General features: G+C 52.2%; 9 protein-coding genes across 9 annotated transcripts; 5 read left to right on the plus strand and 4 right to left on the minus strand.

Moving 5' to 3' along the window:
- Positions 1 to 1,352: 1,352 nt before the first annotated feature.
- K460DRAFT_50029 (uncharacterized protein) lies at positions 1,353 to 4,162 on the plus strand. The gene is made up of 3 exons (XM_040938463.1): positions 1,353 to 1,613; positions 1,671 to 1,814; positions 1,864 to 4,162. Exons 1-3 carry the CDS (start codon positions 1,508 to 1,510, stop codon positions 3,747 to 3,749), a joined length of 2,136 nt encoding a protein of 711 aa, XP_040789468.1. The 5' UTR covers positions 1,353 to 1,507; the 3' UTR covers positions 3,750 to 4,162.
- A 697-nt stretch (positions 4,163 to 4,859) lies between these two features.
- K460DRAFT_50128 (uncharacterized protein) lies at positions 4,860 to 6,173 on the plus strand. Its single transcript, XM_040938464.1, has 8 exons — positions 4,860 to 4,958; positions 5,012 to 5,110; positions 5,164 to 5,259; positions 5,313 to 5,408; positions 5,466 to 5,588; positions 5,643 to 5,801; positions 5,852 to 5,962; positions 6,021 to 6,173. Exons 1-8 carry the CDS (start codon positions 4,896 to 4,898, stop codon positions 6,078 to 6,080), a joined length of 807 nt encoding a protein of 268 aa, XP_040789469.1. The 5' UTR covers positions 4,860 to 4,895; the 3' UTR covers positions 6,081 to 6,173.
- A 306-nt stretch (positions 6,174 to 6,479) lies between these two features.
- On the minus strand, positions 6,480 to 7,031 carry K460DRAFT_248635 (uncharacterized protein; the record flags this gene model as incomplete). The annotated part of the gene is made up of 1 exon (XM_040927367.1): positions 6,480 to 7,031. A coding segment is annotated over one exon (552 nt), but the record flags the coding sequence as incomplete, so codon positions are not given.
- Positions 7,032 to 8,410: 1,379 nt separating this feature from the next.
- Positions 8,411 to 10,042, minus strand: K460DRAFT_363032 (kinase-like protein). The gene is made up of 4 exons (XM_040932747.1): positions 9,906 to 10,042; positions 9,873 to 9,875; positions 9,078 to 9,852; positions 8,411 to 9,026 (listed from the first exon to the last, which is right to left on the minus strand). Exons 3-4 carry the CDS (start codon positions 9,838 to 9,840, stop codon positions 8,905 to 8,907), a joined length of 885 nt encoding a protein of 294 aa, XP_040789471.1. The 5' UTR covers positions 9,841 to 9,852; positions 9,873 to 9,875; positions 9,906 to 10,042; the 3' UTR covers positions 8,411 to 8,904.
- Positions 10,043 to 10,365: 323 nt separating this feature from the next.
- On the minus strand, positions 10,366 to 13,080 carry K460DRAFT_383460 (SecY protein; the record flags this gene model as incomplete). The annotated part of the gene is made up of 3 exons (XM_040935453.1): positions 12,642 to 13,080; positions 10,813 to 11,813; positions 10,366 to 10,765 (listed from the first exon to the last, which is right to left on the minus strand). Exons 1-3 carry the CDS (start codon positions 12,711 to 12,713, stop codon positions 10,366 to 10,368), a joined length of 1,473 nt encoding a protein of 490 aa, XP_040789472.1. The 5' UTR covers positions 12,714 to 13,080.
- A 106-nt stretch (positions 13,081 to 13,186) lies between these two features.
- K460DRAFT_363035 (RTA1 like protein) lies at positions 13,187 to 14,379 on the plus strand. The gene is made up of 3 exons (XM_040932748.1): positions 13,187 to 13,318; positions 13,371 to 13,613; positions 13,755 to 14,379. Exons 1-3 carry the CDS (start codon positions 13,243 to 13,245, stop codon positions 14,207 to 14,209), a joined length of 774 nt encoding a protein of 257 aa, XP_040789473.1. The 5' UTR covers positions 13,187 to 13,242; the 3' UTR covers positions 14,210 to 14,379.
- A 274-nt stretch (positions 14,380 to 14,653) lies between these two features.
- On the plus strand, positions 14,654 to 16,152 carry K460DRAFT_352109 (uncharacterized protein; the record flags this gene model as incomplete). The annotated part of the gene is made up of 2 exons (XM_040931618.1): positions 14,654 to 14,743; positions 14,794 to 16,152. The coding sequence occupies 2 exons, from the start codon at positions 14,654 to 14,656 to the stop codon at positions 16,150 to 16,152; spliced, it is 1,449 nt and encodes a 482-aa protein (XP_040789474.1).
- A 78-nt stretch (positions 16,153 to 16,230) lies between these two features.
- On the minus strand, positions 16,231 to 17,046 carry K460DRAFT_281112 (acyl-CoA N-acyltransferase; the record flags this gene model as incomplete). The annotated part of the gene is made up of 2 exons (XM_040928466.1): positions 16,231 to 16,878; positions 16,930 to 17,046. 2 exons carry the CDS (start codon positions 17,044 to 17,046, stop codon positions 16,231 to 16,233), a joined length of 765 nt encoding a protein of 254 aa, XP_040789475.1.
- A 412-nt stretch (positions 17,047 to 17,458) lies between these two features.
- On the plus strand, positions 17,459 to 19,719 carry K460DRAFT_402279 (kinase-like protein; the record flags this gene model as incomplete). The annotated part of the gene is made up of 3 exons (XM_040936513.1): positions 17,459 to 18,240; positions 18,530 to 18,601; positions 18,651 to 19,719. The coding sequence occupies 3 exons, from the start codon at positions 17,459 to 17,461 to the stop codon at positions 19,717 to 19,719; spliced, it is 1,923 nt and encodes a 640-aa protein (XP_040789476.1).
- Between the last annotated feature and the right edge of the window lie 5,678 nt (positions 19,720 to 25,397).

Consider the following 25,397-nt stretch of genomic DNA (forward strand, 5'->3'; position numbering starts at 1 on the left):
CCTCGACCATACTAATGCCACTTTGAACACCCGACCAACAATAGACAGAGAGCAAGCCAAGCGTTTCAACTGACAAGTAGTTTCGACACATGTCAGTCATTTTCATCGCGGCACGTGGAGCTCCTGAGACTGTGCCAGCGTCAGACACGTTTACAGAAGTGGAGAGGAGCGCCAACCATAGAGAGGTGCATGGCCGAATGCAGTTCGCACCGCCGCCTGCTTATCAGTATCTCTCTTCTTGGCTAATTTAACCTGTAAGACTTATCTAACAGCACATTGTAGTTCACAAGCGTGCTCGAAGCTTGCGGACACCTGCATATGAAGACTGGGGATGCTCCATGGGCCTCGTAGTTCGCCATGGGAACCATGCTAACCCATGCAGGGGAGGGTGCGCTTCGAAACGATGCGCATCATACTGTTCAAAACGCGAAGAAGACACATTCGCCCTCACAATCCGTCGAACATGGCGTTTCAAGGTCCACGCAGATGACGAAGAGTCTATGACGAGGAAACAACTCACGTAGCGAAAGGGGCGCTTAGCCACCACCGATAGTTCAACTGACAGCCAGATCGCACAACACCAGCGGTACTCGACCGTGCCAATCAAGCGGCAAATTAATGTCCGGGCTTGATGGTTCTCCTGCGCAGGGCCAATATGCGAACAGAGCCTCCAAGCCTCCCAATCGGCTGCTGCAGGCCTTGGCCTACGGTTCCAGTGTCATCTCCAGCCGGCCTCTGCGACCACCTCACCGCGACCGCCTCACCTGACGAGACGACACCCTCACTCACTCACTCACTCCTATATTCGCACCTACATCGTCATTAGCGCTTGCGACAACCACGAGACAGTTCCATCGGCGGATAGCGGTTTCAGGGCACTTTTGGCCTGCGACTGGCTGGAACGGCAGAGAGCGGACGACCCTGCAAGCTGCCGCTCCGTGCGCGCCCAAGTATTTGCCCATCGAATCAGCCAGGTCGCCCAGCACCACCATCAACGCCACGATTCAGGGACGCGCGGGTTACGTGCAGGCCAGCCGAAAGACCCGAATTGCGCGCTTCTCTTTGGCTACGAGAATCCTTGCATTTGATTGCACATCGCAGCGCTGTCGCGTGTGCAGCCCTTTGAATGGTCGGCAGTTCGACTTTATGACCATCTATTTCCTCATTACACTTCATTAGCAGCAAAATATCCAACATTGCGAGTGTCGCTTGTGGGGCTAAATAGCCCTCTCAAACGGGATGGTGGAGTTGATCCAGAGACGCTAACTCTGATCCCGCTCCCATTCTCACCACCAACGCCAATTCGGGCACTATTGCCGCATCACCCCCCCTGATCCAGCAGGTCCCAGCGTTTTCTGAAGATCAAACCGCTGTAGGACGTCCATTTGTCCCGCGGCATGCACATTCGTCTTCGACGGCCAACCGCGGGAACCTCACCCTCACCCTATGTCACCAACGTCGAGGCCGCCTTACCATCAACCGCTGGACGCGAACACCTCTGGGCAACATGGATCGAATGAGCACCCTCCCCACCATCAAATGTTCATCTTGTGGAGTAGATATCGACATTCTACAACTAGCAGACCATGTCTGTGTCACAGCGTCGCCTTCAGGTGAGTACCCCAAGACACGGCCAGTACCAGTACCAAGCTCATTGATACCAGCGACAGCAGATGCTGAGCCCACGTCGCCAACTTCGCCGAAGCTCAAGCGCGCTGCGACTTTTGGAGGGCCGTCATTCAGCAACAGGTCGGCCGGTCCGGCGCCATCTGGACGCATGCCTCCTCCTCCTCGAATCGACTCAATTGCAGCCAGTAAGAGACAGTATCCAACCGTCTCAGAATCGAATGCTGATTCCTATAGATCACCCATTTCGTCCGTTAGAGCCATCACCTATGAGTAAGCACAGTGATCCAAGGGGCCGTACCCCACGGTCAGCTGTAGCACCACCAAAGTCTCCATTCAAGATGAACCGAAGCGTAACGACTCCATTACCGCGACCCAAGGCACCTCCTTCACCCGACGTCTCTGTGAATATGGACTGTGCCTTCCCGCCTTTCCCTAGCAAAAGTGCGACCCCCCGGAGTGCAAAACCACAAACGCGAGATCGATTAGAACTGCCGAACCAACAAGGATACGCCGAACCAAGCCCTCTGTTTGCGCCACTGAGTCCTCGAACAAATGGTGGACACAATATCACAAAACGGATGGATACAATTGCGCCTGGGCCATTCGATGGAAGAGCAGAGCGTAGGCCTAGTACAGCGAGCAGGCCTGGTACAGCGAGTACATCCAGATCACCTGCACGAGGTGGATCGTCACAAGGACACAGGAGAACGCAAACACAGGACAGCACAAGAAGTAACGAGAGTATACAGAAGCAGCACACCTCCCCAGCCTCGATCGCGTCGCGCAGTTCCTCATACTCGAGTCGCAGTAGGGGTCTTCCTTCTCGCCCAAATGGAATCAGTGGGCCCCCTCCTCCACCACTCCCACCCGCCTCCGAAGAGCCCGAAAGCATCGACGCTTTCCTGGATCGCTTACAGAAAGAGACCATGCAGCCTCCACAGGCTGGCTCAGACAGTGGACCCAGGGCAAATGTAGTGCGACAGGCGAGTGGAGAGAAAAGACAACCACCGCCGCGGCCAAGGAGGCCATCGGAACGAGACTTGCCCCTCGCAGCGGACATGAATTCCTCCACCTACCCACCTCGCTCGAGCAACAATTCTCCTTTGCGTAATCCTAGTCGCAGTGGCTCAGAAGTCGATGTTCCACAGAGTTCTGCGCCTTTCCGGCCTGTTCAACCACCACTTTCGATTGCGCCCATATTCGGGCACGATAACACACTACATCCACTACATACACCTTCAGACTCGGGTCTGTCAGATGACTCATATGCGAGCTCCAGTCTCCGCAGTGCAGCAAGCTCTCGATCAAGTCCACCAGGATCAGTGGTGGGACACTCTCGGGAACTGTCCAAGATTAGCCGCTCCGACTACATTGCTGAAGAGACCTCCACAAGGACCGCTAGTCCTGAATCATACGCAGATTCGCGGCCAACGAGAGGGCCTGGAAGTCATACAGGTCCAAATATGCCTCCGCCGATTCGAGCATTAACGCCAGATTTCCACAACATGCCAGAGTCCCCTATGGACCCTGCGGTTCAAAGGGGTGCTTCATTCGACAGGCGCCCGTCACGAGACCGTGCCCCGAACATTGAGAGGAGCCCCTCACCGCGCATACCCGATTCCCAGCTACAACAGCAGCCAGAGACTCGGCGCCCCAAACCCGCAAGCAAGGGAGAATGCCGTGGATGCTCCGAGCCCATCATTGGAAAGTCTGTCAAGGACTCATCAGGTCGCCTAACCGGACGCTACCACAAGCAGTGCTTTGTTTGCCGAACCTGCGGCGACTCCTTCCCCACCGCAGAGTTCTATGTTTTCGAAAATGCTCCCTACTGCGAACACCACTATCACAGGCTCAATGGATCGTTGTGCATGTCATGCGACCGCGGTATCGAAGGCCAATACCTCGAGACCGATATGCGTCAGAAGTTCCACCCCAGATGCTTGACCTGCGCGACGTGCCGCATCGTCCTGCGCGACGACTATTTCGAAGTTGGCGGGCGGAAATACTGTGACCGCCATGGGCAGCGCGCCGCAGCTCCCCAACAAAGCTCCCTGGGACCTGGAGGCTACAGACCGCGAAACGTGCAAAAGCGCCGAACGAGACTCATGATGATGGCGTGAGCAACTTCCGTCACACTTCCACTAATCGCTTTTCTTCTTCCTTCTTTTTACTGACGTTTTCTTTCGTTACGTCGTCATCTAGCGAGTCGGTTTTGCTGCATTCGCATGAACATTCTTCGATACCGTTCGTTCTGATACCCGGCCAGCCCGGGCCTTATCCTTCAAACTCCTTTACTTTCTTTATATACCCGTCCATCGCGCATTTGCGATGGTCTTGTACTTACCTTCCACATCGATGCAAACCGCGTTGAACTAGCCTCTGGAACAGGCAGCTTCTGTTGGATATACCCATTCTTACCCCTTTTTTTGTTCCCATAGTTTTGGTCTCTTGGGAGATGTGGTCTAGTTTGTCTATAACGCGTTCCGACTTGATGTCTACACTACTCTCTAATATATTAATGTTTACTCCACACGGTTGTGGGTGCGTATCGAGCGAAGTTGATCAGTAGTTTAACCCAACGCTTTGACTCTTTTACTCAATTGTTCATTCTTGGTCTCGCCATGTGAAATGGCATCTTGAATTCAGAAACGGGCGTTGGACAGTGCCATTCTCAGCCTGTCGTGAAGAACACTCGTTGACAACACCAACCGCGTGTTGCCGACACATTCACTAATCACGCTCTCGGAGCTTTTCGTCAAGGACAGACGTTTGGACATCACACCAGCCCCACTTCTTAATGCTCTATCTCCAAAATATCACACCAAAGACCCGAACTCTCCTTCAATGCAAGAAATAGTCTAAATCTTCACTCCTAAGTCCGTCTCGAAATTCACTGTCGATGGAGAGTATATAAACCGCCGTCTCCGCGCCCCATTACTTCTCCATCAACCAACATCAACATCAACATCCACCACAGTAACAATAACAATACCATCTACAAAAGCACTGCCTTTCAGAAACAACCTCAACGGACCGCAATACACACGCACACGCAACAAAAACGCACTTATTCCACGCAACTTTTGCAACTTAACATACATCATGACGCTTACTACCTATAACAACAACCTGACTGCGCGGATCAGTGGTGGTGGGAGTCCTAGTCCTCCTGTACGTCTCCTTAGCTCTTTCGTTCCGGTGGATTAACAAAGCTGATGGAGTGGTTTTAGCCTTCGCCGCCTCCGCCGTCGCCTAGAAGGTTTGATATGGAGTTGAGGCTGGATGAGCCGTCTGCACGGATTAGTGGTGGTGGAAGTCCCAGTCCTCCTGTATGCCTGTCTAAAAGTCCCGCGAGATTGTAATACTAATACGCGACTGCCAGCCCTCACCGCCTCCTCCATCCCCGAGAAGGTGCAACGTGGAGTCGAGACTAAACAACGAGACCACGCGGATCCGTGGTGGTGGAAGTCCCAGTCCCCCTGTACGTCTGCCTATATTTTCTCTTCGGATGAAGAGCTAATAGGCGATTTCTAGCCGTCCCCACCTCCGCCGTCTCCGCGTAGGTTTAACACGGAGTCGAGACTGAACAACTTGTCTACGCAGCTTAGCGGTGGCTCCCCCAGTCCTCCTGTACGTCTCTCCGTTTATCCTCTATACTCAAGATGTTAATTTGCTGCTTCTAGCCTTCACCACCACCTCCATCCCCACGCAGATTCAATGTCACGAGACTGAACAACCCGACCATGCGGATTAGTGGTGGTGGTTCTCCCAGCCCTCCTGTACGCCTCTCCACGTCCCTCTCCAACAGAGTCAAAAAGCTGATATACTCCTTCTAGCCCTCGCCACCAACTCCGTCCCCAAAGAGGTTCAATGCTGAGTCGAGTCTGAGAGCTATTTCTACTGATCTGTACAACAACCTGGCCACGCGGATCAGTGGTGGCGGCACCCCTAGTCCTCCTGTATGTCAGCCTTACACCTACTCAGGGGTCAGAAAGCTGATGTATTACTTCTAGCCTTCACCACCGCCTCCATCACCACGTAGGTTCGCAACGACGCAGCAATCCGAACCCATTCCGTCGCCTGCAATCCCTCCTGTCAAGATTCCACAGCCTACTATGCCCGATCTAGAGGATATCGTGCGGTTGGGCGAGGGAGGTGGTGCTGGAACTCCCGTACGTGTATTCATAACCCCATTCGTATTGTGCTAATAGAGATATTGTAGCAGCCTCCCCCTAGTCCACCCCCTTCGTCGCCAAGTAGGCATTCTACGCTCGAGCATGAGTGGAACGAATTCCTAGTTCGATTTGGAGAGGGTGACGGAGCGCGTACGCCTGTAAGTTTATTTAATATGCACTTGAATGTTCTTCTACGCCTGCTTAACTCTTGTACAGACACCTTCACCCAGTCCGCCTCCTCCATCGCCGAGTCTGCACGCTGTCACCTGCGCTTAAGTGGGATTCTGAGAAAATGAGGGCGAGATGGAATGGAACGTGTGTATGGTTGTAAGATGCGGAAACGATCCGATTAATCTAATTACTGATGAGCCTGGAAGCTTTACAGAACTTGAAAGAACGTAGTGGCTTTCAATGAAGACAACAGGCGTCGATAACTGCTGAGTGCACTTTCTGCTCTGTGCACTACTTCGTAGCAATTACTATCCACTGACTAGCCCTCATCCAAACCTCCTCACCCACAATCTTAGTATCTGGATGGGCCAGCAAATGCTGAACCAGCAGATCGACCGCTTCATCCCACTTGTCCTCATCCCCCGCATGCCAGCCCCCCATCCCAGCCAGAAAAGCCCACGTCTTCTCTGCCCAATCCCGCAAATCCGTCGTTTTGGCCCACGCCTCACTCCGCTCTACCCGCGTATTCTCCTTCTTGAATCCAGCATCCGCCATGATCTTTTGGATCTGCTTCCCGTCGCTCCACTGCAACGGGGGTGCGAAAAACGGTTTCCCCGGGCGTGTAGCGTCGTGCACGAGTTTAATGGGGAGAAGCCATGTGACGGCTTCCCAGCAATTTACGACTGCGGTGCCACCGGGCTGGAGCGTGCGGTAGATTTCTCTTGTGCCGTCAAGGCCGCCGGAGCTGGTGAAGAAGATGGCGATGTTCGTTATCGAGTGCGTGAAGTAGTCGTCGTAAAAGGATAACAGGCTTTCGGATCTCTCGTTCAAGACTTCAATGGGCCAGCCGTTTTTGAGTACGTCGGATTGGAGCACGTCGATGAATACTTGGTCCATATCCGTGGCGTGGATTTTTACTTCTGGTGGCGGGCTGGCAGACAGGATGTGCCGTGATACAGTCCCGGAGCCACAGGCATTATCGTGGATAATGGAGCCTGAGGGGATTGGTGATAGCAGGGTGAGATTGTGTGCTGCAAACTCAGATGTGACCTTCCCGCCCGTTTCTTCGTAGATGGAGACTTTGCCTTGTCCTTGAAGAAGGGCTATGGCTTGCTTCGGTGCATTCGCCAATGGGTTGAAAGCCATAATGGACCGTGGTGGTTATCTATTAGATATTGATTTAGTCGGAAATGAAGACCTCTGGGTGTGAGCAGCTTTTCAGGGCTGAATCCCGCGCCTCACGCTTTATATCATAAACTTCAACGCCACAGGCTTACACTCAGCAGTAGCGCTTACCTCATGCCTCGAATATCAACAGCATTGCATAGAGGGCAAGACTACGTCGTGTGGATTCGGCACTAGGATTTTCCGCGATCGATAATCGCGGGTTCCTGTGAGGTTCGCCTACACGGTTCCATGCCGGGCGTAAAAAGACACAAACTGGACTGTCAGATTCCAAGATGTCGAAGATGTGGCAACAGGTTTCTGCGGGGCTTCCTTTCTCTGGTCTTAGAAGATGAATCCCCTTTGTAGATATCGTTTTGCATTTGAGAAAAGACGTGCATCATCGGAAAGTATTGCCAGTGAAGATAGCTCTTCCATAGGCCGAGGCGCGCAAATCTGTTCAGTTGCTGGGATGCCTGAAGTGGGGTGTGGAACGCGGGGGCTGTGTACGATGCAACTTTCTTTCTTGTGCGATCTTGACCCCATCTACTACGCTAGAGTCGGTGTATAGCCAAAGTAGACTAGCATTTACAGAAGAGTGGAGCTGTATACAGTTTTCGTGGTTTGGGTCCTCTTAAGGCTTGCTGATACGGCCCTCAGAGCCCAGGATGCATGAAGACCTGATGCAAACGCCGCAACCCTCGAGGCTCGACACGTTTGTCGAGTAGAGGCTGTTTGCAGGAGATGAGGTTGGGCAGGTAGAAAGTTAAAAAGCTTCCGTTGCTGGCCGCTTGCATTGGAGTCGTGCAGTGTCGTTGGCTGGCCCCGCAGCCAAGCCTTGTCATTGCCGTCGTAGTCGGCTGCGAGAAGTGGACGCGGAGAGTCGTAGGGACAGGGCGTTTGCCGGGGTGGTGAGCGTCGACGGCGCCATGTAGGTGAGGAAGTCGTGGATGCCATTGTCAAACTCCGTTGTAATCTGCAGATGGCTTGCCGACTAACCAGCCTCCCCAAATTCGTCCCTCCCGAACCTATCGCATGGTATCACGTCGATCCCGGCCCGCGTGATATGCAGCTAGGTGTTCTAAATACAACCGCAATGAATGCCTGAACACTGGCGTATGTTGGAGATGGTTGCCTAGACGTCACTCCGCTCCTACTCCCTGTTCACCGGCCGGTGCTGCATCTATCCCTGCTGCATACTGAGCATCAGCTGCGGCATGTTTCCAGCGTAACAGGCTGTAATACGAGGGGAACAAATATAAAATTGAAGTGACCCTCAGCACTAGAGAACACAATACGACCGTGCCAATTTCGAACATTCACTGACGCCTCTCTAACACCTCTATCTGCCCTCTTCTGCAGCCCATCGACGGACCGTATCGCCGTCTACACACCACACTCAAGTTGCTGATACACTTGTCCTATCCCTTCTCATCTTGGTCCTTCACTGTCTTCGCGTCCGTGCTGCATCTATTGCTAGGCGCGTTAACTCAACTCCTCTCCGAGAATGCTCTCTAACAAAACGGTTAAAGAAGACAATGTGTGATTACTACGAATATTCCGTCACTTACAGAGGATGTAAGCAGGATCCAAAGCACCACATCCGCAAAGAGAAGGATATACCATGCAAAAAGGCCCAGGACGGAGACCCTATGTGTGCTCCAGTCAACCGAATCCCATGGCAATTTGGGTCTTCAAAGGTTCCAGGAGCATGACCAAGATGCGGTAAGCACAACTTACAAAGAAGAAGCAAATGTACCCTAACTCAAGACAGCCGATACTTCAACTGCTTAAGGCGCTTAACTACTATTAAGAGTAGGACATGGCCCCATTTCTGAATAAAAAGAAGGAGAGTTTGTAGCCTATTGTGTGGTCCGCGCAATTGATCTAGTTCTGTTAATCAATCTGCACTCATGGCAAGTGATGAGGCTCGCATACCTTCGTGTTGTTTAATGCTTGCTAATACCTCGTCCATAGAACTGAATTCCAGATTCCAGCACCTCGTTATTACAGGTCCCAACATGGTAGCATCGCAGATTTTTGGGAAGTCCTTTAAAAAGAATAAACGCTCCACTTCAGAATCGGACTTGTCTTCATATGGTGGGCGGCCTGTCATCATTTCATATAGGGCGGAGCCGAAGGCGAATATCTCAGTCTCTTTTGTAATGATGACGGCTTCTGATTCAGATGAGAAATCCAAGGTAGGAAGCTGATGGGTCGTGCTGTAGCAGATAGTTGCAGGAGAGTCATCAATCGATGATCCAGCAAAATCCCCCAGCTTGAGGTTCTGCTCTCCGTCAAGGAAGAAATTGCTGCAGTTGATGTCCCCATGAAGAATAGCATTAGCATGGCAGAATACTAATGCTTCTGCTGCTTGCCGAGCCCAGCGTAGAAGTAGTGTCTTGCTTGGTGTATTCGCAGTGCGCAGGTGCTCTCTCAATGGCCCATTCTCAGCGTATTCCAAAACTATTCCTTGCTCACAATGGCCGTGGTATCGTAATATTGTTGAGCATGATTCCCTACGCGTCTGTTCAAGTCGTTCGTAGACCTTAACTTCGACTTCACATCGGGCGCGGGCATCGGGCTCGCAGTGTGGAAACTTGATAACTCTTCGAGTACAAGGAATGACGGCAACGACACCGGTTGTTCCGAAGCCTACAATATTGGTTGAGTTGATGCCAGGTGGGAGAGAAGTGGCCATTGAGGGCTGGTCCTGAGCTGTGTGACTTTGTTGGACACATCTTGCGTTGTCGAGGCATACTTACGGCAGAAAGCACCTTGCGGCAAAGGGACTAGCTCGTCCTGCTTTCCCCCCTCGAAGCTGTGCGCCCGCTGGAAGCTCAGGGCGCGTTGTGGGGGCAGATTGGTCAGGCGGGTGCGCGCAGCAGTGAACATAGGGCGGGTTCTACCTAACAATCAGTTGGGTGGCATCTCCGGTTACTAGAGACCGTGCACCTTATTCTTGGCGGCGGCACCCACACTCACGCATCGATAGAACGAAACTCATCACGACCTAGCATTCGTGGTGGCAATGCAAAGCCCTATGTGGGTCACCCAGTAGATACTGTTAGAACACATTCGCGTACTTTTCATTCTCGATTCATATTTTACAAGTGCTGTGAGGCACTCTGGCCAGAACCAACGGCCAGAACCATCATACTACCCTTACTGATAAAAAATAACACAACTACACACCTAAACGTGGTCCCGCCAAGTCTCTAGTCATTTATCCTCCCATGACCATTCCCTTGAGACCCGCCATATCGCCCTCCTTAGCGGCGATTTCAAAGTAACCGTAAATGATCGTCACAGCCAAGAGAATACCAGTTCCACTGCCCAAAGCGCCGAGGAGATCACTACCAACAGAGAGAGCACCAATGCAAGCACCACCGAAAGCAGCCGCCGTGGGGATGACGCGCTTGAGCTCCTTGTACATGGACTCCTCACGGTGACCAGCCATTACGAGACCTTGTTCCTTGAGCTGCTTGGCAACGTCACGAGGAGAAGAACCAGAGACTTCGATCCAAGTCTTGGAGAAAACGGCGCAAGCGACGAGCATGTATACGATGAAGACGGCGGTCTTGAGAGGGTCGGAGAGGGCCTCAGTGATGCTGAGAGGGGGGGACCTAGGAATGTTAGTAATTGCAGGGTTGTATTTACGGTTCAAACGTACATGTAGTAAGCAACACCGGAAGTAGCGAAAAGCTGAGCAGATCCCTCCTTGGGCTCCCAGACACCGAGAAGCTTGACAAGAAGGTTGTCAGAGAAGCGGCTATAGAGCATCTGGCTGATCAAGAAGACGTTGGACGACAGGGCCGACTGCAGCATGATAGGCATATTAGACGTATAGAACAGACGGACGGGGTACGAGCCGCGGACACCACGCTGGCGGGCGGACTTGACCGGGATCTCGACACGGAACCCCTGGAGGTAGATGACAGCGCCGAAGACGATGACAGTGGAGATCAAGTTCATGACGTTGGGGAGGTTCTGGCGGTAGAAAGCCTCCTTGAGCGCGACAGTCTTGTTGTCCCAGGTGAAGAGGAGGTGGACAAGGGCAATGATGGCACCCTCGAATTCGGGACCACGGCCAGTGTTGATAGTAGTAGGAGAGAAAGCCTTCCACATGATGGACTCGCAGATGTTGGTAGCAATGAAGAGAGAGATACCGCTGCCAAGACCATAGCCCTTCTGGAGGAGCTCATCGAGGAGAATGACGATCAAACCGGCAATGATGAGCTGGATGACGAGGAGGACGCAGATACCGGCGCCTAGGTCCGATGGCTGTCCGTAGAGGCCGGAGATGACATAGACGACAGCCTGGCCGAAGGACAGGAGAATGGCAAGAAGCTTCTGGGCAGTCTGGTAGAGCTCGCGATCCGACTTGAGGTCCAAGTTGACGTCGATCAGGTGGGTACCAGCAAGGAGCTGGAAGACCATGCCGGAGGAAATGATGGGCGTAATACCCAGTTCCATCAGCGTTCCCCTGTTACTCGCCATCATCATTCGCAGCCAGTAGAGCGGATCCGAAGTATCAGACGACACAATGCCGTATAGAGGCATCTGGCTCATCACCAGAAAGACGAGGAGCGTGAGGCCCGTCCATACTAGCCGGTTGTTGAAGGGGACCTTGCTTTCTGGGAGCTGGATCTCGGGGACGAGAGGGACGAAGGGCTTGACGAGGTCAAGGAACCGTACTACCAGCAATTCATGTTAGCTGTGTTGCGCTGCTGGTGTCTCAATAATTCGCGACTGGGTGTTGCGGCGCAATTGCGCGCGACAGATGACTTACGGCCGCTCATGATTGCGATCTATGGTCCGCAGAGAAGAAAAGGACAAAGAGAAGTGAAGAAGGAGTGGTCGTTGGCGAACCTGATGATGATGGGAGATGGAGAGGGGGCAGCTTTCACTTTCTCGCAACGTGTCGACGAGGCAGATTTTGTCCGTGCGCGCCAAGCGACGGTAGCTTCATCCCTGAGCTATCTCTCTGCTTCCAAAACTCACTGTGGCCACGCTGTATTGACCGAATCGACGCCTTGGGGACGACGTATATGTTCGCTCTCGCTGCTGCCTTCCTGAACGCGTTCATATACTCTTCACTGCATCATCCGAAGCTCGAGCGCGAGCCACGTCGTTGCCCGCGGAGGTCTACAGCTACGGCTACTCAGCAACTTTCGAAAACTGAAGACGCGACTGTTGGCCTGCAAAGCTATAGCTGGATATGTTTATGGGCCTTTCAGCTGTCGGCAGAGAATGACAAATGAACTCTCGAAAGTATTCCAGCTTCACTATACGGTTACTGCGCGATCAGCCCCAAAACCTGATGTCAAGATATCCGGCCTTTTGTATAGCTACACACCCCACCTCTTCGGTAAAAGGGTATATACAGTAGCTGCAGTCCGCGACTTGTTCTTCCGGGGAGTCTGAATGATTCTCCGCCTCTTCACAGCCCTATACGTCGAGCTCACTTGAGGTCTAGTAACACGTCTTACAATCTCTTACTTCGCCGGGCACCGCCTCAACACCAATTCGATACAGTATAGAGCCTTGCCCATGGCTCAGCACCCGTCTCATTCACTCGCGGTCTTATAATATAGTATAGAACGTCATCTATGGACTTGTTACACCAGTGGCTAGGGGTGCGATGGTTTCATTGGTCAGCTACACGAATGCGAAGGCCCACAATATTCGCGAATGCGATAATTAGCGTCGATGCAGGGGTCCACAGTATTCACGATGCGATGCTTTAGGTAGGGCTAGGCTAACAAGCTCGCATATACACAGCCCTTTGAAGCCACTGAAGCGTTGAAGGCCTCTACCGAATGCGAAACTAGAATGTCTCACAGCATACAAGTATTTAGCATGGCCTCCATCCATCTTGTCATCCCATCAAACCACAAATTTCTTTTCTGTCCATTTGAATTTCACTAGAGTCCTTGCTACCGTCAGCATATATACCCTGAGAACAACATAGACCAGTTCACACCACTTTTCATCCATCACCATGGCCAATCCACCCAGCTCTCCGCAGTTCGACTGGAAGATGTACCGCTACGTGCCTTCTCTCGTCGGTGCCATCATCGCCCTTATCCTCTTCCTCATCATGGCGAACCTCCACCTGTATCAGTTCCTTCGGCTCAAAGACCGCATCATCATTTTCGTAGTTATAGGGGCTTTGTGTACGTTGTTCGTCAAGGCAAGCTTTGAAAGTGAGCTAATACGCGATCTCAGGCGAAGTAGGCGGCTTTGGCGCGCGCATCGGTTCGCATTTCAACAATGAATCATGGGCCCCGTTCATCGTCCAAGGAGTCCAGCTGCTGGTTGGCCCACTATTTTTGGCTGCTACCATATACATGATACTCGGTCGAACTATCAGAGCTTCTGGCGGTGAAGGTGTGAGCCTCATTCCGTCGAGGTGGTATACAAGGATATTCGTGGCTGCGGATGTTGCTACTTTGATCCTCCAAGGCCTAGGTACGTGCTCAATAATCCAGGAGAACGGCTATTTCTGGAGGACTTCGCGAAGCTTTCGGAGTGCAGTTGGCGTTCGAAAGTGACGCGAAATACTTCGGGAATACCCGACCCAAGTTTGGACATGTGCTAATAACGTGATAGGCGCAAGCATCATGGGCACAATGCAACTTGCCCTCGCCCTCGCTGGCGAGAAAATCGTGATTGCCGGTCTAGCACTACAAGTCGCTACGTTCATCATCTTCCTCATCGCTGCCGTCGACTTCCATATCCGCATGAATCACAGTGCCAGAAACGCCCCCTACACAACAAGCTCAGAGTCCTCTTCTACTGGCAACTGGAGGAAGATGCTCTACACACTGTATAGCGTTAGCGCACTCATATTATTGCGCTGTACCTTTCGGCTTATCGAGTACGCCATGGGTAATGCGAGCTATCTGATAAGCCATGAGTGGACTCTGTATGTCTTCGATTCAGTGCCGATGTTCCTGGTTCTAGTGCTTCTGTTGGTATTGCAGCCCAGCAAGTACGTGGTCGAGGGGAAGGGCACGCAGGAAGCGTCGTCTGATGGAGAGACGGGCTTTGTACAGACCAAATGATGGATCTATATTCCGCCTTGCATATTGTTAGGCATCTCGGAGGAGTTAGCGCTGGGCTTCATGTACGACTTTAGATTTTACCAACTTATATAAAGGGTTTACGTCCGGAAGAACCACCAATATTGCAACGATACGTTCGTGGGCCGTATCGGTTCTGTAAAAACCAACGCGTAAGCATACCACAATCGGCAAACCTTGCGAGACTAAAGTTGACCATTTATTTAAGAGGATCTGCTTCTTAAACCCAACATTGCGCACTCGTAAAGGCACAAAAAGTACGCGATAGCGCAATTAGATGGTGACATCATCTATTGTTATCTAGGGTCACCATAGTGTCAGCCCGCCAAGCATTTCCTTTTGGAACCGTGGACGCCTTACCACAGTTCCCCACCTTCTCCTGGTATTGATGCGAAGGACTCCAGGAAGTGCTATAAACGAGTCGATATGCCGCGCCTCAGCTCTGGTTTCGTACCGAAGAAAGCCCACAGAAAATCGAGGGGTGGCTGCCTGAGGTGCAAGACGAAGAAGGTCAAGGTATCTGTCGCCTGAAAAATACTTGAGGGTTTATAGTGACATGATGACAGTGCGATGAGATACAGCCTACTTGCGGGTACTGCTCAACGAGGAAGTTGAGCTGCGAATACCCTCAGAATTCATCTTCAGCTTCAAGGTCACCCTCATCGACTTCATCGCCCAACCAGGACTCTGAGGAAGTTAACTTCAACGACGCATTGATGCAAATACCTACCTGGCTTGTACCACCAGCATTTGCTTCATCGGGCCAGTTGTCCCCCCTGGACCATGATTTACTTCACCATTACAGATCATCATCGTGGGAGATTTTTGCCATCCGCGAAGATGCGGCTGTACATACAATCCACCGCGACTTCGTCCCACAAGCCTCACTTTCGCACCCGTATCTCCTCCATGCAATCCTAAGTATCGCAGCCTCGCACAGCAACATGCTTCGCCCATCAAAGCAGATGGAGAGGCAGACATTAGTGTACCGCCAGAAGACCTTTCAAGGATACACTAAAGCACTACAAAATATCACGGCGGAGAACTATGAGTCGATCTTGGTGACTGGCATGTTTCTCTCTGCCCTGATTCCGCCACCTGGGCTCGAGGACAGTGACGAGGAGCATTTGCAGTGGCTGTACAGCGTGTTGAAGACTAACGAAGGCCTGACCTTCCTCGCTTCTCTCCGCTGGGGACAGGGCATCGAAAAACTCTCCGTATACCCGCTCTTCTGCCGCGAGCTGCGTACACTACCGCCGCCACCACCACCAACCGTCCATAGTAGCGTAGAGGATCCAAACCTTTGCACGCTCGTCGGACGCATAGGCACGACGCCAGACCATCCAAACCCACCTCCAACATACCAACGACGTTCTACACCTTCAACCCCTCTTTTCCTACCACCGCGCTTGATGGTAGTACTCGAAAGCCTCGTCAGCCCCACTACCACAGGACCCATAGATATGCACCGTAACGCCCTCGTCCCCGTTTTCCAAGCCCTCTCCCCAATCTTCCTCAGCTTATACTATTACCATCTAAATCAAGACTTCCGCGTCCGCATCTTCGTATTGACATCCTTCCTCATGCCAGACTTTTTGGACCTAGTGAAGACAAGGGAGCCGAGAGCGCTGACGCTAACGGCGTGGTGGTTTGCGCTTGCGGGCTTGTTTCCGAGGGGGTGGTGGATTGGAAGTCGTGTTACAAGAGTGGTAGAGGCTATTGGGCGGGTGGTAAGGTCGAAGGGCGATGCGCAGACGGTGGAGGCGATTAAGGGGGCGGAGAAGATTGTTGAGACGTTGGAGAGTGTGGGGCGGGAAGAGGCGGCGAGAAGTGTATTTGAGGATTGGGACGGTATGGATTGGGATGATGGGCCGAGGAGAGCTGGGGAGTGGGAGTTTGAGCAACTCCTGGACCTGAGCGTATGATACCAGTTTGAAATTCAAGGCCTTTGGCCTCACTATACATCCTCATTTGTATGCATTCGGAGTGCTCTTCGTGCCAACTCACTGCCCAATCTCGGGCGTCGTTCCAGCTGTTTCCGTTGCGCTTGTCTTCCCTCCCGCCTTCCCTATCCCACTATCTTGAGTCCTTCCAGGCTCTCTTGTCATACAATAGAGCATCACAGCATCCTTCTCCCCCTCCCCATCTCGACACTCCATCTCCTTCACCAGCCTAAACCCAAATTTCTCATATATCGCAACATTTGGCACATCCCTGCTGCTCTCCAAATAACACGCCACACCATCCCTATCCGCCATACGCAACACCTCCTCCATCAGCGCTCTCCCCACACCCTCCCCTTGCGCCTCGGGCAACACTGTAACAATATTACAAAAGTAATACCCCTTCTCCTCGACCCACAACTCCTCCTGCGCTTCTGCTTGTCGCGCTTTCCATATCCAGTATCTCTGTGTGCTGAGTCCGCCGCGCCCGTACCACAGGTTCATGCGAATTTGATTCGCCCACAGCCACCAGTAGGAGAGGTATAGGGACCAGGATTCGGGCTCGCGGGGAGCGTGAGGCGGGAGCCACATTGCGCAGCCGAGGATCTTGGAGGGGCTGGAGGGGTCGCGCGCGACGTGGAAGAGGCCATGTTGGATGCCCCAGCGGCAGCGGAGCGTGAGAGACACCCGGTTTCGTGTCAGAGAGACCTGTGGTGGTGTTAGGATCTGATGGAGATGGGGGTGTGGAGTGTAGTTTACTTTTGACCGGTCGGGGTACACCCAATTGTTGTATGGGTCATTTGCGAAGGCTTGTTGTATGGTGTCGATTGCGCCGTCAATGTCGGCTTCTGCCATGCGGGTTACTTGGATCGCCATGTTGAGTCCGTTGTGATAGTGTTGAGATGGAGTGTAGGTTGTTTGAAGATGCTCGTCCGTTCGATGCACGTTCACGGCGGGAAGAATCTTGAGGGTCGTGGGGATAGGATTGAAGCACGAGAGCATCTAGTTTCCGCCATTGTGCACGCGGGGAGGATCATGGCTCTTGTGAGGCCGGTCGGCTTTCTGGGTGAAGATAAGATGACTAAGTGGGGCAGGTGTAGGTGTGACCGAAAGCGGTAAGCCCAAGCGACCATTGATTGACCTTCACCAATCCCATGAACGTAGCTTGGCCTGCCCGCATGCTCAGCCTCAGCCTGATCACGATGTTGTTGCCTCCAGCTCATCTACCAGCATCTCCGTCTCGCCATTGCAGAACCCTTCTACGTGGGTACCCCTGGCTCTTCAAACGATGTCACGTCCGGAAGGGAATCAGGAAGACTCGAGATATCCTCAACGACCAGAGGTGCCAGGTGTCGCCGATGAGAGTTTCCGAGCTGCAACTTCGGCTTCAGCTTTCACATCCCTTGAGCATGATCAGCAAACATCCTTCGAAGATCGATGGAACTCAATGTTGGAGAAAGAGATGGACCGCATCTTCGCAAAGATGGGCAATGGAGAAGAAAGCGTACGAGCAGAAATGAAGAGACATGGAATTACAGACCTATGGCTTCCACTACCAAAGCACACAGTTCGCAGGCTTTTCAGTAAGCCTCTAGAAGAGAAAGAATTTCTACGGCTACAGCAGGAGTTCATTGATGCAGTTGCAACGAGATTTGGCACAGAAGACCCTAGTCCAACACCAATCCCATTTCACGCTGCTCTCGATGACGGCGATGATCTTATTCCGGGGGGGCGTATTCTAGGCGAGGGCGCTTTTGGGTTTGTGGAATTGGTTACGGTACCAACCAAGCCAATACCAACCACATGCGTGCGGAAGAGGATCGCAAGACCCAAACCGCTCCACGTTCAGAAGCAGATAATGGCCGCATTTGCTCGTGAGGTCAAAGTCATGCGCCAAGTAGACCATTGGCATTGTGTCCGTTTACTTGGGAGTTATACAGACTTGGACTCCGTAAACATACTCTCTACTCCCGTCGCAGATATGGATCTGGCGACATTCTTGGATAGCGAACTCGGAGCCGAGCAAAGAAACATGCTATACAGAGGGATTCATTGTTTGTGCAACGCCTTGTAAGTGAGAAAGAGTACAGCTTTTCTCATGTCGCACTTTTATACACTCGTAATCCCATAGACAGTAACAATCGCCTTCAAGGGGATTCAAGGATCATGTGGGAATCTATTATCGCTTCTTCAAGTGCCAGCAGCTGACCACTCATATTGTCAGGAATTATTTGCATCAGAAGAAAATCCGGTGAGTGCTCCACATTATTACATTGAACCGGCATTCATCAAAGCCACTATCAACCCGTACCTACGATTGGAGTAAAAACACCTTTTTTTCCGTGCTAACATACTCCAGACACGAAGATCTCAAACCACAAAATGTCCTCATACATGGAGACAATATCCTACTTACCGACTTCGGGTTCAGGTGAACACAATGCACGGGTGACTAAGCACACAATAACTAACAGGCTTAGCCTCGACTTCTCTGATGACTCGATCTCGACCACCACGGGCCGCCCGAGTGCTTGGACTGTTCGTTATTCTCCTCCAGAAGTGCTGGCATTCGAGCCTCGCAATAGAGCCAGCGACATCTTCTCCCTTGGATGCGTCCTTTATGAAATGTTATCTGGTATCCACGGTCACAGTCTCTCTGAAGTAAAGGAGCACTGGAGACAGACCGGAACCGGTCAGTCCAGTTTTGCTCGGAACCCAGAAGCAGCAGCGTCTTGGCTCGAGCCGTTGCCACTCAAACCGTTGCTGCAATTATTCCACAGCAAACTTATGTTCTTGCGTGAATACATCCCATCAATGCTGGATCCGAATCGACTTCGCCGTCCCTCAGCACAGCAAGTTGTAGATCGACTTTCCGACTGCAGCGTTTTTCTTCGCGAGCCTCGTGAAAAGCAGCTTATTTGCTGTGTGGGCCAGCCGCTCATTAGCGGACTCCTCTGGTTCGAACAGGAAATCCTCAGACAATCTCCATATCTCTGGGACCCTTGGGTTGAAGCACATCGCTTTCATCCAGCATATCACCATGATTGGACTTATATACTGCTTGATTTGAACTTGAACTTGATTTCTGCGAAACACAGTGGCTACTCTGGGATGAAAGAGCCTCTTAGCACTCTATTCATCAGCTTTGATGAGGTCAAGGCGGAATGCGAGACGCTTTACAAAGGAGCCAGCAGGAACGGAGCGACCAAAGACTTCTGGGCTGCCCATACACAATGGAAAGAGAACCATGACAATCTAGCCGCGGCCGTGGATGATGTAGAGACAAGCATAAAACTGGTATCCCTGAAAAATGTAGTATTCACAGTTCTGGAAACTTATGTCAGTATTCCCGAGCCATCAAACGAACCCACACGGACATCTAGATTGCATTTACGAACCATACAAATCTCTTTGTTGCCAGTATGTCTGCCGCGATCATCATCTTACGGGGCCTTCTTTTACATGATTTCATTCCCGATCTGCGAAACGGGGTCTCGGTGGCATATACTACCGAGAGAGGGCAAGGGATTCGTGGATTTGACCATATAAGATTGAAAGCAAGGGACAACTGATAGAGCTTACGCCATTGTTTCTTTCCTTGTTCTAATATTTGCACTGGGAACACGTATATAAGACGACATGATTGGGTTCGCAAGCAGTCATGCCATTAGATACATGTATACACGTCCACGTTCCATGGCATATCCACCCGCGGCTTTCCACGAGCAAGATAGTCTATGAATATATCTTTCACATGACAACTTCCCTCGCGCTTCGCCGTACCAACCGACTCACTATCCATGCACGCACAACCATACCCAACACAGAACTTGCAAGCGAAAGCACACACCCCACTCGTGCAAAAATTTGCCCCCAAGTAAGCATTTACGAGGCCACCCAACAGCGTCATTTGTGAGCCGAGATCGCAGAACGTCCCGCTCGCCCCGCGGCGTGCCTTTCGTCATGATCGACAGTCCTGCGTTTACCTATTCCGTTCGATGACATCTTCATGCATTGCATCGCATGCATCGTATCGTATCGTCCGCGGTAGCTAAGCGGAACAAACTGCTGCCGTGGTGTGATGTCTACGTATATCTCACATTTTGTAATTTTCCACGACCACCGTTAGGATTGAAAGAACGATGATCGGCGAGCTTGGTTTCAGGCAAAATGGTAGACGTGTGTTTTCGAGTGGATGGATGAGAAATGTCTACATGATGATCTGTCCATGTGCGACTAGACTAAAGGCGTTTGCATCTTGTAATGCCATGTCGGGTGTTCTATCGCCACTAGGACTATATCAGCGGATCGTAATGACAAGGCAGTATCTGTTCGCCATCTATGTGACTACCTCGATCACCAAGCCGCATACATCTAGCCCGACGAGAAGACGCGTGTAGTGGTTGGGAGGGTTTACATCCGATCTTGCCAACGGGCTACTGTCGCGGCTGTGTGCTCGGCGTTGACCGTTCGGAGCTGGGCAAGCAAGCGACTTGCTTGGACAAGTCTCCTCAGCCTTTCGATCGAGCGGTGATCGTCTTAGCCTGCATCGATGGCCTGCGGGTAAATCAAGTTGATGAGCGAGGTTATAGAACTGGGACGGAATAATGAAATCATCTCCGAGACAAGCAGGAAGTTACATCAAAAGAATTTGTTGGTGCAAGTGCGCGTATGGTGGACGCAGGCTAAAGCGACGATCAACGGTAAGCTGTACCCCGGAAGTCCCATGTCATACGGCGTTTTCCTTCGGAAGAAACTGAAGCGAATGCGACCGAAAACCTTACGGGGATGTGTTGATGCGAAGACGCTGCTGATCCATCGACGAAAAGCGAAAGAGGTTCGGATATGGTCGGTATGGTCTAGGCTCCTGGTATGATGGCGGCGCCTGCAGCCTTTTGCTCAGAACCATCTGAACTTACCCAGATGCACTGTGATTAAACTTGGCGCTAATCACTTGGGATGCATACAAGGCGACGCGCCAGACGGTGACTAGGCGCGAGGGGATCGGGCAGCAAGCATGCGTGTTGAGTGCAAGCATGCGAGCGGGAAAAGCGGAAGAAAAAGGAAAGGTAGATCCAGAGTGAAACGGTTCTAAGGAAGCAAGCCAGCAACCTTGTCGTGTCGTGCATGTCCTGTCTGTCGTCGCTGGCGGTCTGTTTTGAGACGGGATCCAGGTCCTGATGGGTGCCGTTGATCCCGGTGAGCTGCTTGGTCAAAGGAGGGGTAACAATGCGAAGCGTTTGGCGGAGCATATATCCGCGTCGACGTGGTGCTTCGGCATGTTGACGACAGAGAGCTGCCCATGGTCATCGGACAGGCTGAGAGGTGTAACAGCGGCTGGCCGGGCAATAACATACAACGGGAGAGTCGTGCATGCACTTTACGCAGAGATCAGATCTTGTCTCAGCCAAAAATAGGCGTTCAATAATATGCTGGGGTCCCGCATTTCAGCACCATGCACGTGTGACTGCTTCTGCGCATAAACGCAGGCGAATAAAGAAGGTACTTCGGGTTGTCGCTGAGTGGTGGACGAGACGGGATCGCCGCGTCAGCCCGTGGTCGGTGATGATTTAGCCTAGAGGCTGTCGAGAGTGAGACGATTCGCGATTTAGTAATCTGTGAGCGGGAAGGTTTAGAAGTGCATGCCGGATAGACTCCGACCGTCATACATTTGATGAGCCGAAGGACGTTGCCGTCCGTAAGCGCCCCATTTGTTGGTCAAGGGGCGTAGTCGGCAATACGAAAGACCTGCCCATGTCAGCCGCCGTCGCTTAGTAGCACCGAGCCTAGGATTGCTTTTTGACATGACACATCGTCTAATGTAACGGCGTAGGTTGCATGACCAGCGGGCACCAAGGCTTGTCTTACAGTCAAAAGGTGACTGCCGTATAGGATCTTGACTAGGGCCAAGGCAAAGTTTGACATTAAAAGGCCCAAAGCGGAGTACGATTTCCGCATTGGCATCTAGTATTACAAGCGTCAGACCGGTGCTGTAACTGTAACAGGTAAGCACAATGTAGCTGAGGTGGTGGGCCTCGGATAATCAGGGTGCTGATCGAGGAACCCGCTCTACTGTACCTATATTAGCTGCGATGCCGACCAAATTTGCATCAGGAAGCGCCTCCATCCTGCCGTGAATCGCGATGACCTGCCTAAAACCATCGTTCGCCCTGGTGACCTCGTGTCGCATCCAGGATGGCGAGCTTAGGCGGCGTTGAAGGCGGACGCAGGCAGGTATCGAAACAGGTGCGACAAGTAGACAGATCACCGCGAAGCGGCAGGAGGGAAAACAAACAACTTGCTCTGCGCTGCGCGTGAGACTGAGTCACGGCCTGCTCCTAGTCGAATGGAGGCGGCCGCGAAGGATGCAAAATTGCCTCAGCTGCTCTACTCGGGAGGTTGGCCTTGCAGCACGGAAGAGAAAGCTCCACCATCTCGAGACTCCACGTGAAGCGAAAATCACTACGTGTACTGTGTACCCATGGCTACCATGTCAGTATCGAGACGGGTGGCGGGAGGTCCAATATGAAAGCAGGACTATTGAGACATGCTATGCGTAAGGCTCTGCAAGATGCAGGATACACGCCGAAGCGAGCGAGATGCCGCTGTGGTTAGCAAGGTGTAGTTTGACTGGACGGATGGTCACACCCTAGCCTCCACTGTTCGCAATCAGTTTTGTGGGATTGCTATCCTGCACCATGTCCATGGGTTATATCAGGGATGGGTAAAGACATGTGGTTGATGATTTCTCCGTCGAGATTACTAGCACGCGCCGAAATGAGGTCTCAGACAGGCAAGACTCCTGTCTTCGGCGTACAAAAAAAGCACTTGCGACCGGGAAATATACATGGTTGCATACGCACAAAATCGTCGTCTCGTAGTGGTGAAGAGGCTCACCGATGGTCCAGTATAGGTGCTGATCGAGGCGTTCAGGAGGTACTTGCGATTGGCCAAGGGCGACTCACGTTGAACGGGTGAGTCCCTGCGAGGCTAGTACTCGCATCAAGGGTAAATGCCGCGGTGCCCGCAAGAAATTTAGGTGTGTTTTACGTCGCCCAAGGAAAGTCTAGAACATGCATCACGAGCAGGCTCGTCAACTCCTTGCTAGAGATCGTCGTCACCCACAAATAATGCAGCTAGCCCACCAAATCCCTTTCATGCGACTTGTTCACTCGCGCTTCGTGTTTGGTCAGGGTTGTGCTACCGGGCAAAGTACGGAGGTGGGCGGCATCAATAGTCAATAGCTTTGCATCGCTTCCGACCTTTTACCACCCTTGCAGAGACTGTGATTGACGAAGGCATAGAAATATTTGACCGAGGATTGGATGATCAGCGTCCTCTCCTGGTGAAAGAATATTTGCTCGCCAGGCCAGGTGTGGAGATGACCGAATCAACCTCAAGGGATAGCGAACCGGAACCATTCTCGTTTCCTAGCTAGCGTGGACGGTGCCGCTTATCCCGACGTTTGTTTTGCCAACAGTCTGTCCACGATGCATCGCCACGTTTGAGACCCACACCTCTCGTGGGCCGTCGAAGCATACGTCATTCAAGGGTTTCTTTCCCGTGTCGCAGATTGCCGGTTGAGGCTGTTAGAGGTGGACAGCGCTTGGCCAGGATGGAGGCGCTTGAAAGTGCAAGCAAGCCCCGCGTCTCGTCCTACGGAGCGAGTCCGAGCGGCGTAATCAACGAATTCTGAAATAGGCTGCTGGAAACCACGGCTTCACAATCTCGATTGATGAGACGAATGACCAAAGCACAGCACCCGGCTAGCAGGCACGGGTTTCCAAAGGTGCAATGGTTGTATGTAATGTTATTGTGCCCAGGTGATGAGAGTTTGTTGTTCCCAGCTGACGGCCTGCAACAAGTTGCGGGTCAGCATCCATCACCGCGATCTAATGCCGTTCGCAGGATGTGTGGAGATGATCGAGCGAAAAGTGTGCAGGATGGTTTCGACAAGGTTGACAGGTTGGCGCTTACTTTGTACATTTTTCGTCTCGTGATGCACAAAAGTCGTACGGGCTGCGATGCAATTTTCCGTGAAGCAACCGAGGTGGCTGCTGCAGTCATGCCGTGCGCTGAATTACGGATACAGAGTATTCATTCGTCCCAGACGACTTGAACTAGTCACAATTTCAGTCCACCCACGCCCACCGCTAGAGCGCCCTATAGACACCACACTTGGTTGGTGACTGATATACGATATTGCAAAGGCTCGTTTGATGGAGAACCAAGTCCCGCCTCCGTATCCAGATGCAGTATTCTGATCCGTGATTGGGATGCGTCAGCAGCAGCAGGAAGAGGGAAACCGGCACACAAGAAAAGTAGTGCATGGCGTTCTGCTGCAAGCCAAGTGGACGTTAAGGATGCATTTTTGGGTGCATTCATGAAGGCTACCCATGTAAGGCGCCACCATTGTAGTTTTCAGACACCCGTTTTGGCGACAAGACACCAGCCCCCTGACATGGGCCAGCTCGTTTGAAGCACCAAAAGCATCCTTGCGCCCGCGTTGGACTGATGTCGATCTTTAAAGCGGGACGAAGCCAGGGTTCTCGGCGCTTCGGCTGCACCTCATCAGCCACGCCACGGGGATTTCTCGTTATCGAACGGTATTGCCGCTTGGGTCTGGTCACCGTGGGGTCGACGACAGGGAAGCCATGGTAGGCGGCTTGTGTAGCTGGACTATTTCTCAACCGTCATCATCACGGTTGGGACAGCCTTCCTGCGAATATCGGGCGATGGTAGCGGCAGGCCTGATTGATTATGAGGCCCTCAACAGGCAAGCCGCTTTGTCAAAGGCGCAGCCAGACCTGCCCATAGCCTTGGTTGCATCCAACACTTTCTTCGTGATGATCGGATCCACTGCCTAGCAAGTTGAAGAGTGCACAGACATGATATCCTATCATCAGTATAACCCAGTCAATGCGCAGCACTTTCACAGAGTGTGCATTTACAACCACGGGTGCGTGGCCAAGAGTGAGGGACGATCTCACGGCCGGAATGACGTGCCACACAAGGGACGCGCGTAGGTCTGCCACAGCGTATGCTTGACAATATTACTTGGTGATTCGGGGCTTGTTTTGAGTTCTGACTTGGTCCGAGGCGTTCCCGTATCCCTAGGTCGGTGGCTCGGTTGTCTAAGCCCGACGTTCAACGTTAGCAGCTTTGCTTGCTTGCTTGCATAGTAGGCGGTTTCAAGGCATGCCTCGGTCGACTGCGGCGGTGGTTAA

Source organism: Cucurbitaria berberidis (assembly GCF_010015615.1).
Source record: "Cucurbitaria berberidis CBS 394.84 unplaced genomic scaffold K460scaffold_2, whole genome shotgun sequence".
Taxonomy (NCBI): Eukaryota; Fungi; Ascomycota; class Dothideomycetes; order Pleosporales; family Cucurbitariaceae; genus Cucurbitaria; species Cucurbitaria berberidis.

Excerpts from the sequence above, each read along its gene's own strand:
- K460DRAFT_50029 (XM_040938463.1), top strand. The coding sequence starts at position 1,508 with ATGGATCGAATGAGCACCCTCCCCACCATCAAATGTTCATCTTGTGGA. Across the intron at positions 1,614-1,670 it reads TGTCACAGCGTCGCCTTCAG|CAGATGCTGAGCCCACGTCG; the intron begins GTGAGTACCCCA and ends TACCAGCGACAG. Across the intron at positions 1,815-1,863 it reads AATCGACTCAATTGCAGCCA|ATCACCCATTTCGTCCGTTA; the intron begins GTAAGAGACAGT and ends TGATTCCTATAG.
- K460DRAFT_50128 (XM_040938464.1), top strand. The coding sequence starts at position 4,896 with ATGGAGTTGAGGCTGGATGAGCCGTCTGCACGGATTAGTGGTGGTGGA. Across the intron at positions 5,409-5,465 it reads GTGGTTCTCCCAGCCCTCCT|CCCTCGCCACCAACTCCGTC; the intron begins GTACGCCTCTCC and ends TACTCCTTCTAG. Across the intron at positions 5,963-6,020 it reads GTGACGGAGCGCGTACGCCT|ACACCTTCACCCAGTCCGCC; the intron begins GTAAGTTTATTT and ends ACTCTTGTACAG.
- K460DRAFT_363032 (XM_040932747.1), bottom strand. The coding sequence starts at position 9,840 with ATGGCCACTTCTCTCCCACCTGGCATCAACTCAACCAATATTGTAGGC. Across the intron at positions 9,027-9,077 it reads AAGCATTAAACAACACGAAG|ATCAATTGCGCGGACCACAC; the intron begins GTATGCGAGCCT and ends TAACAGAACTAG.
- K460DRAFT_363035 (XM_040932748.1), top strand. The coding sequence starts at position 13,243 with ATGGCGAACCTCCACCTGTATCAGTTCCTTCGGCTCAAAGACCGCATC. Across the intron at positions 13,319-13,370 it reads CGTAGTTATAGGGGCTTTGT|GCGAAGTAGGCGGCTTTGGC; the intron begins GTACGTTGTTCG and ends ACGCGATCTCAG. Across the intron at positions 13,614-13,754 it reads TTTGATCCTCCAAGGCCTAG|GCGCAAGCATCATGGGCACA; the intron begins GTACGTGCTCAA and ends ATAACGTGATAG.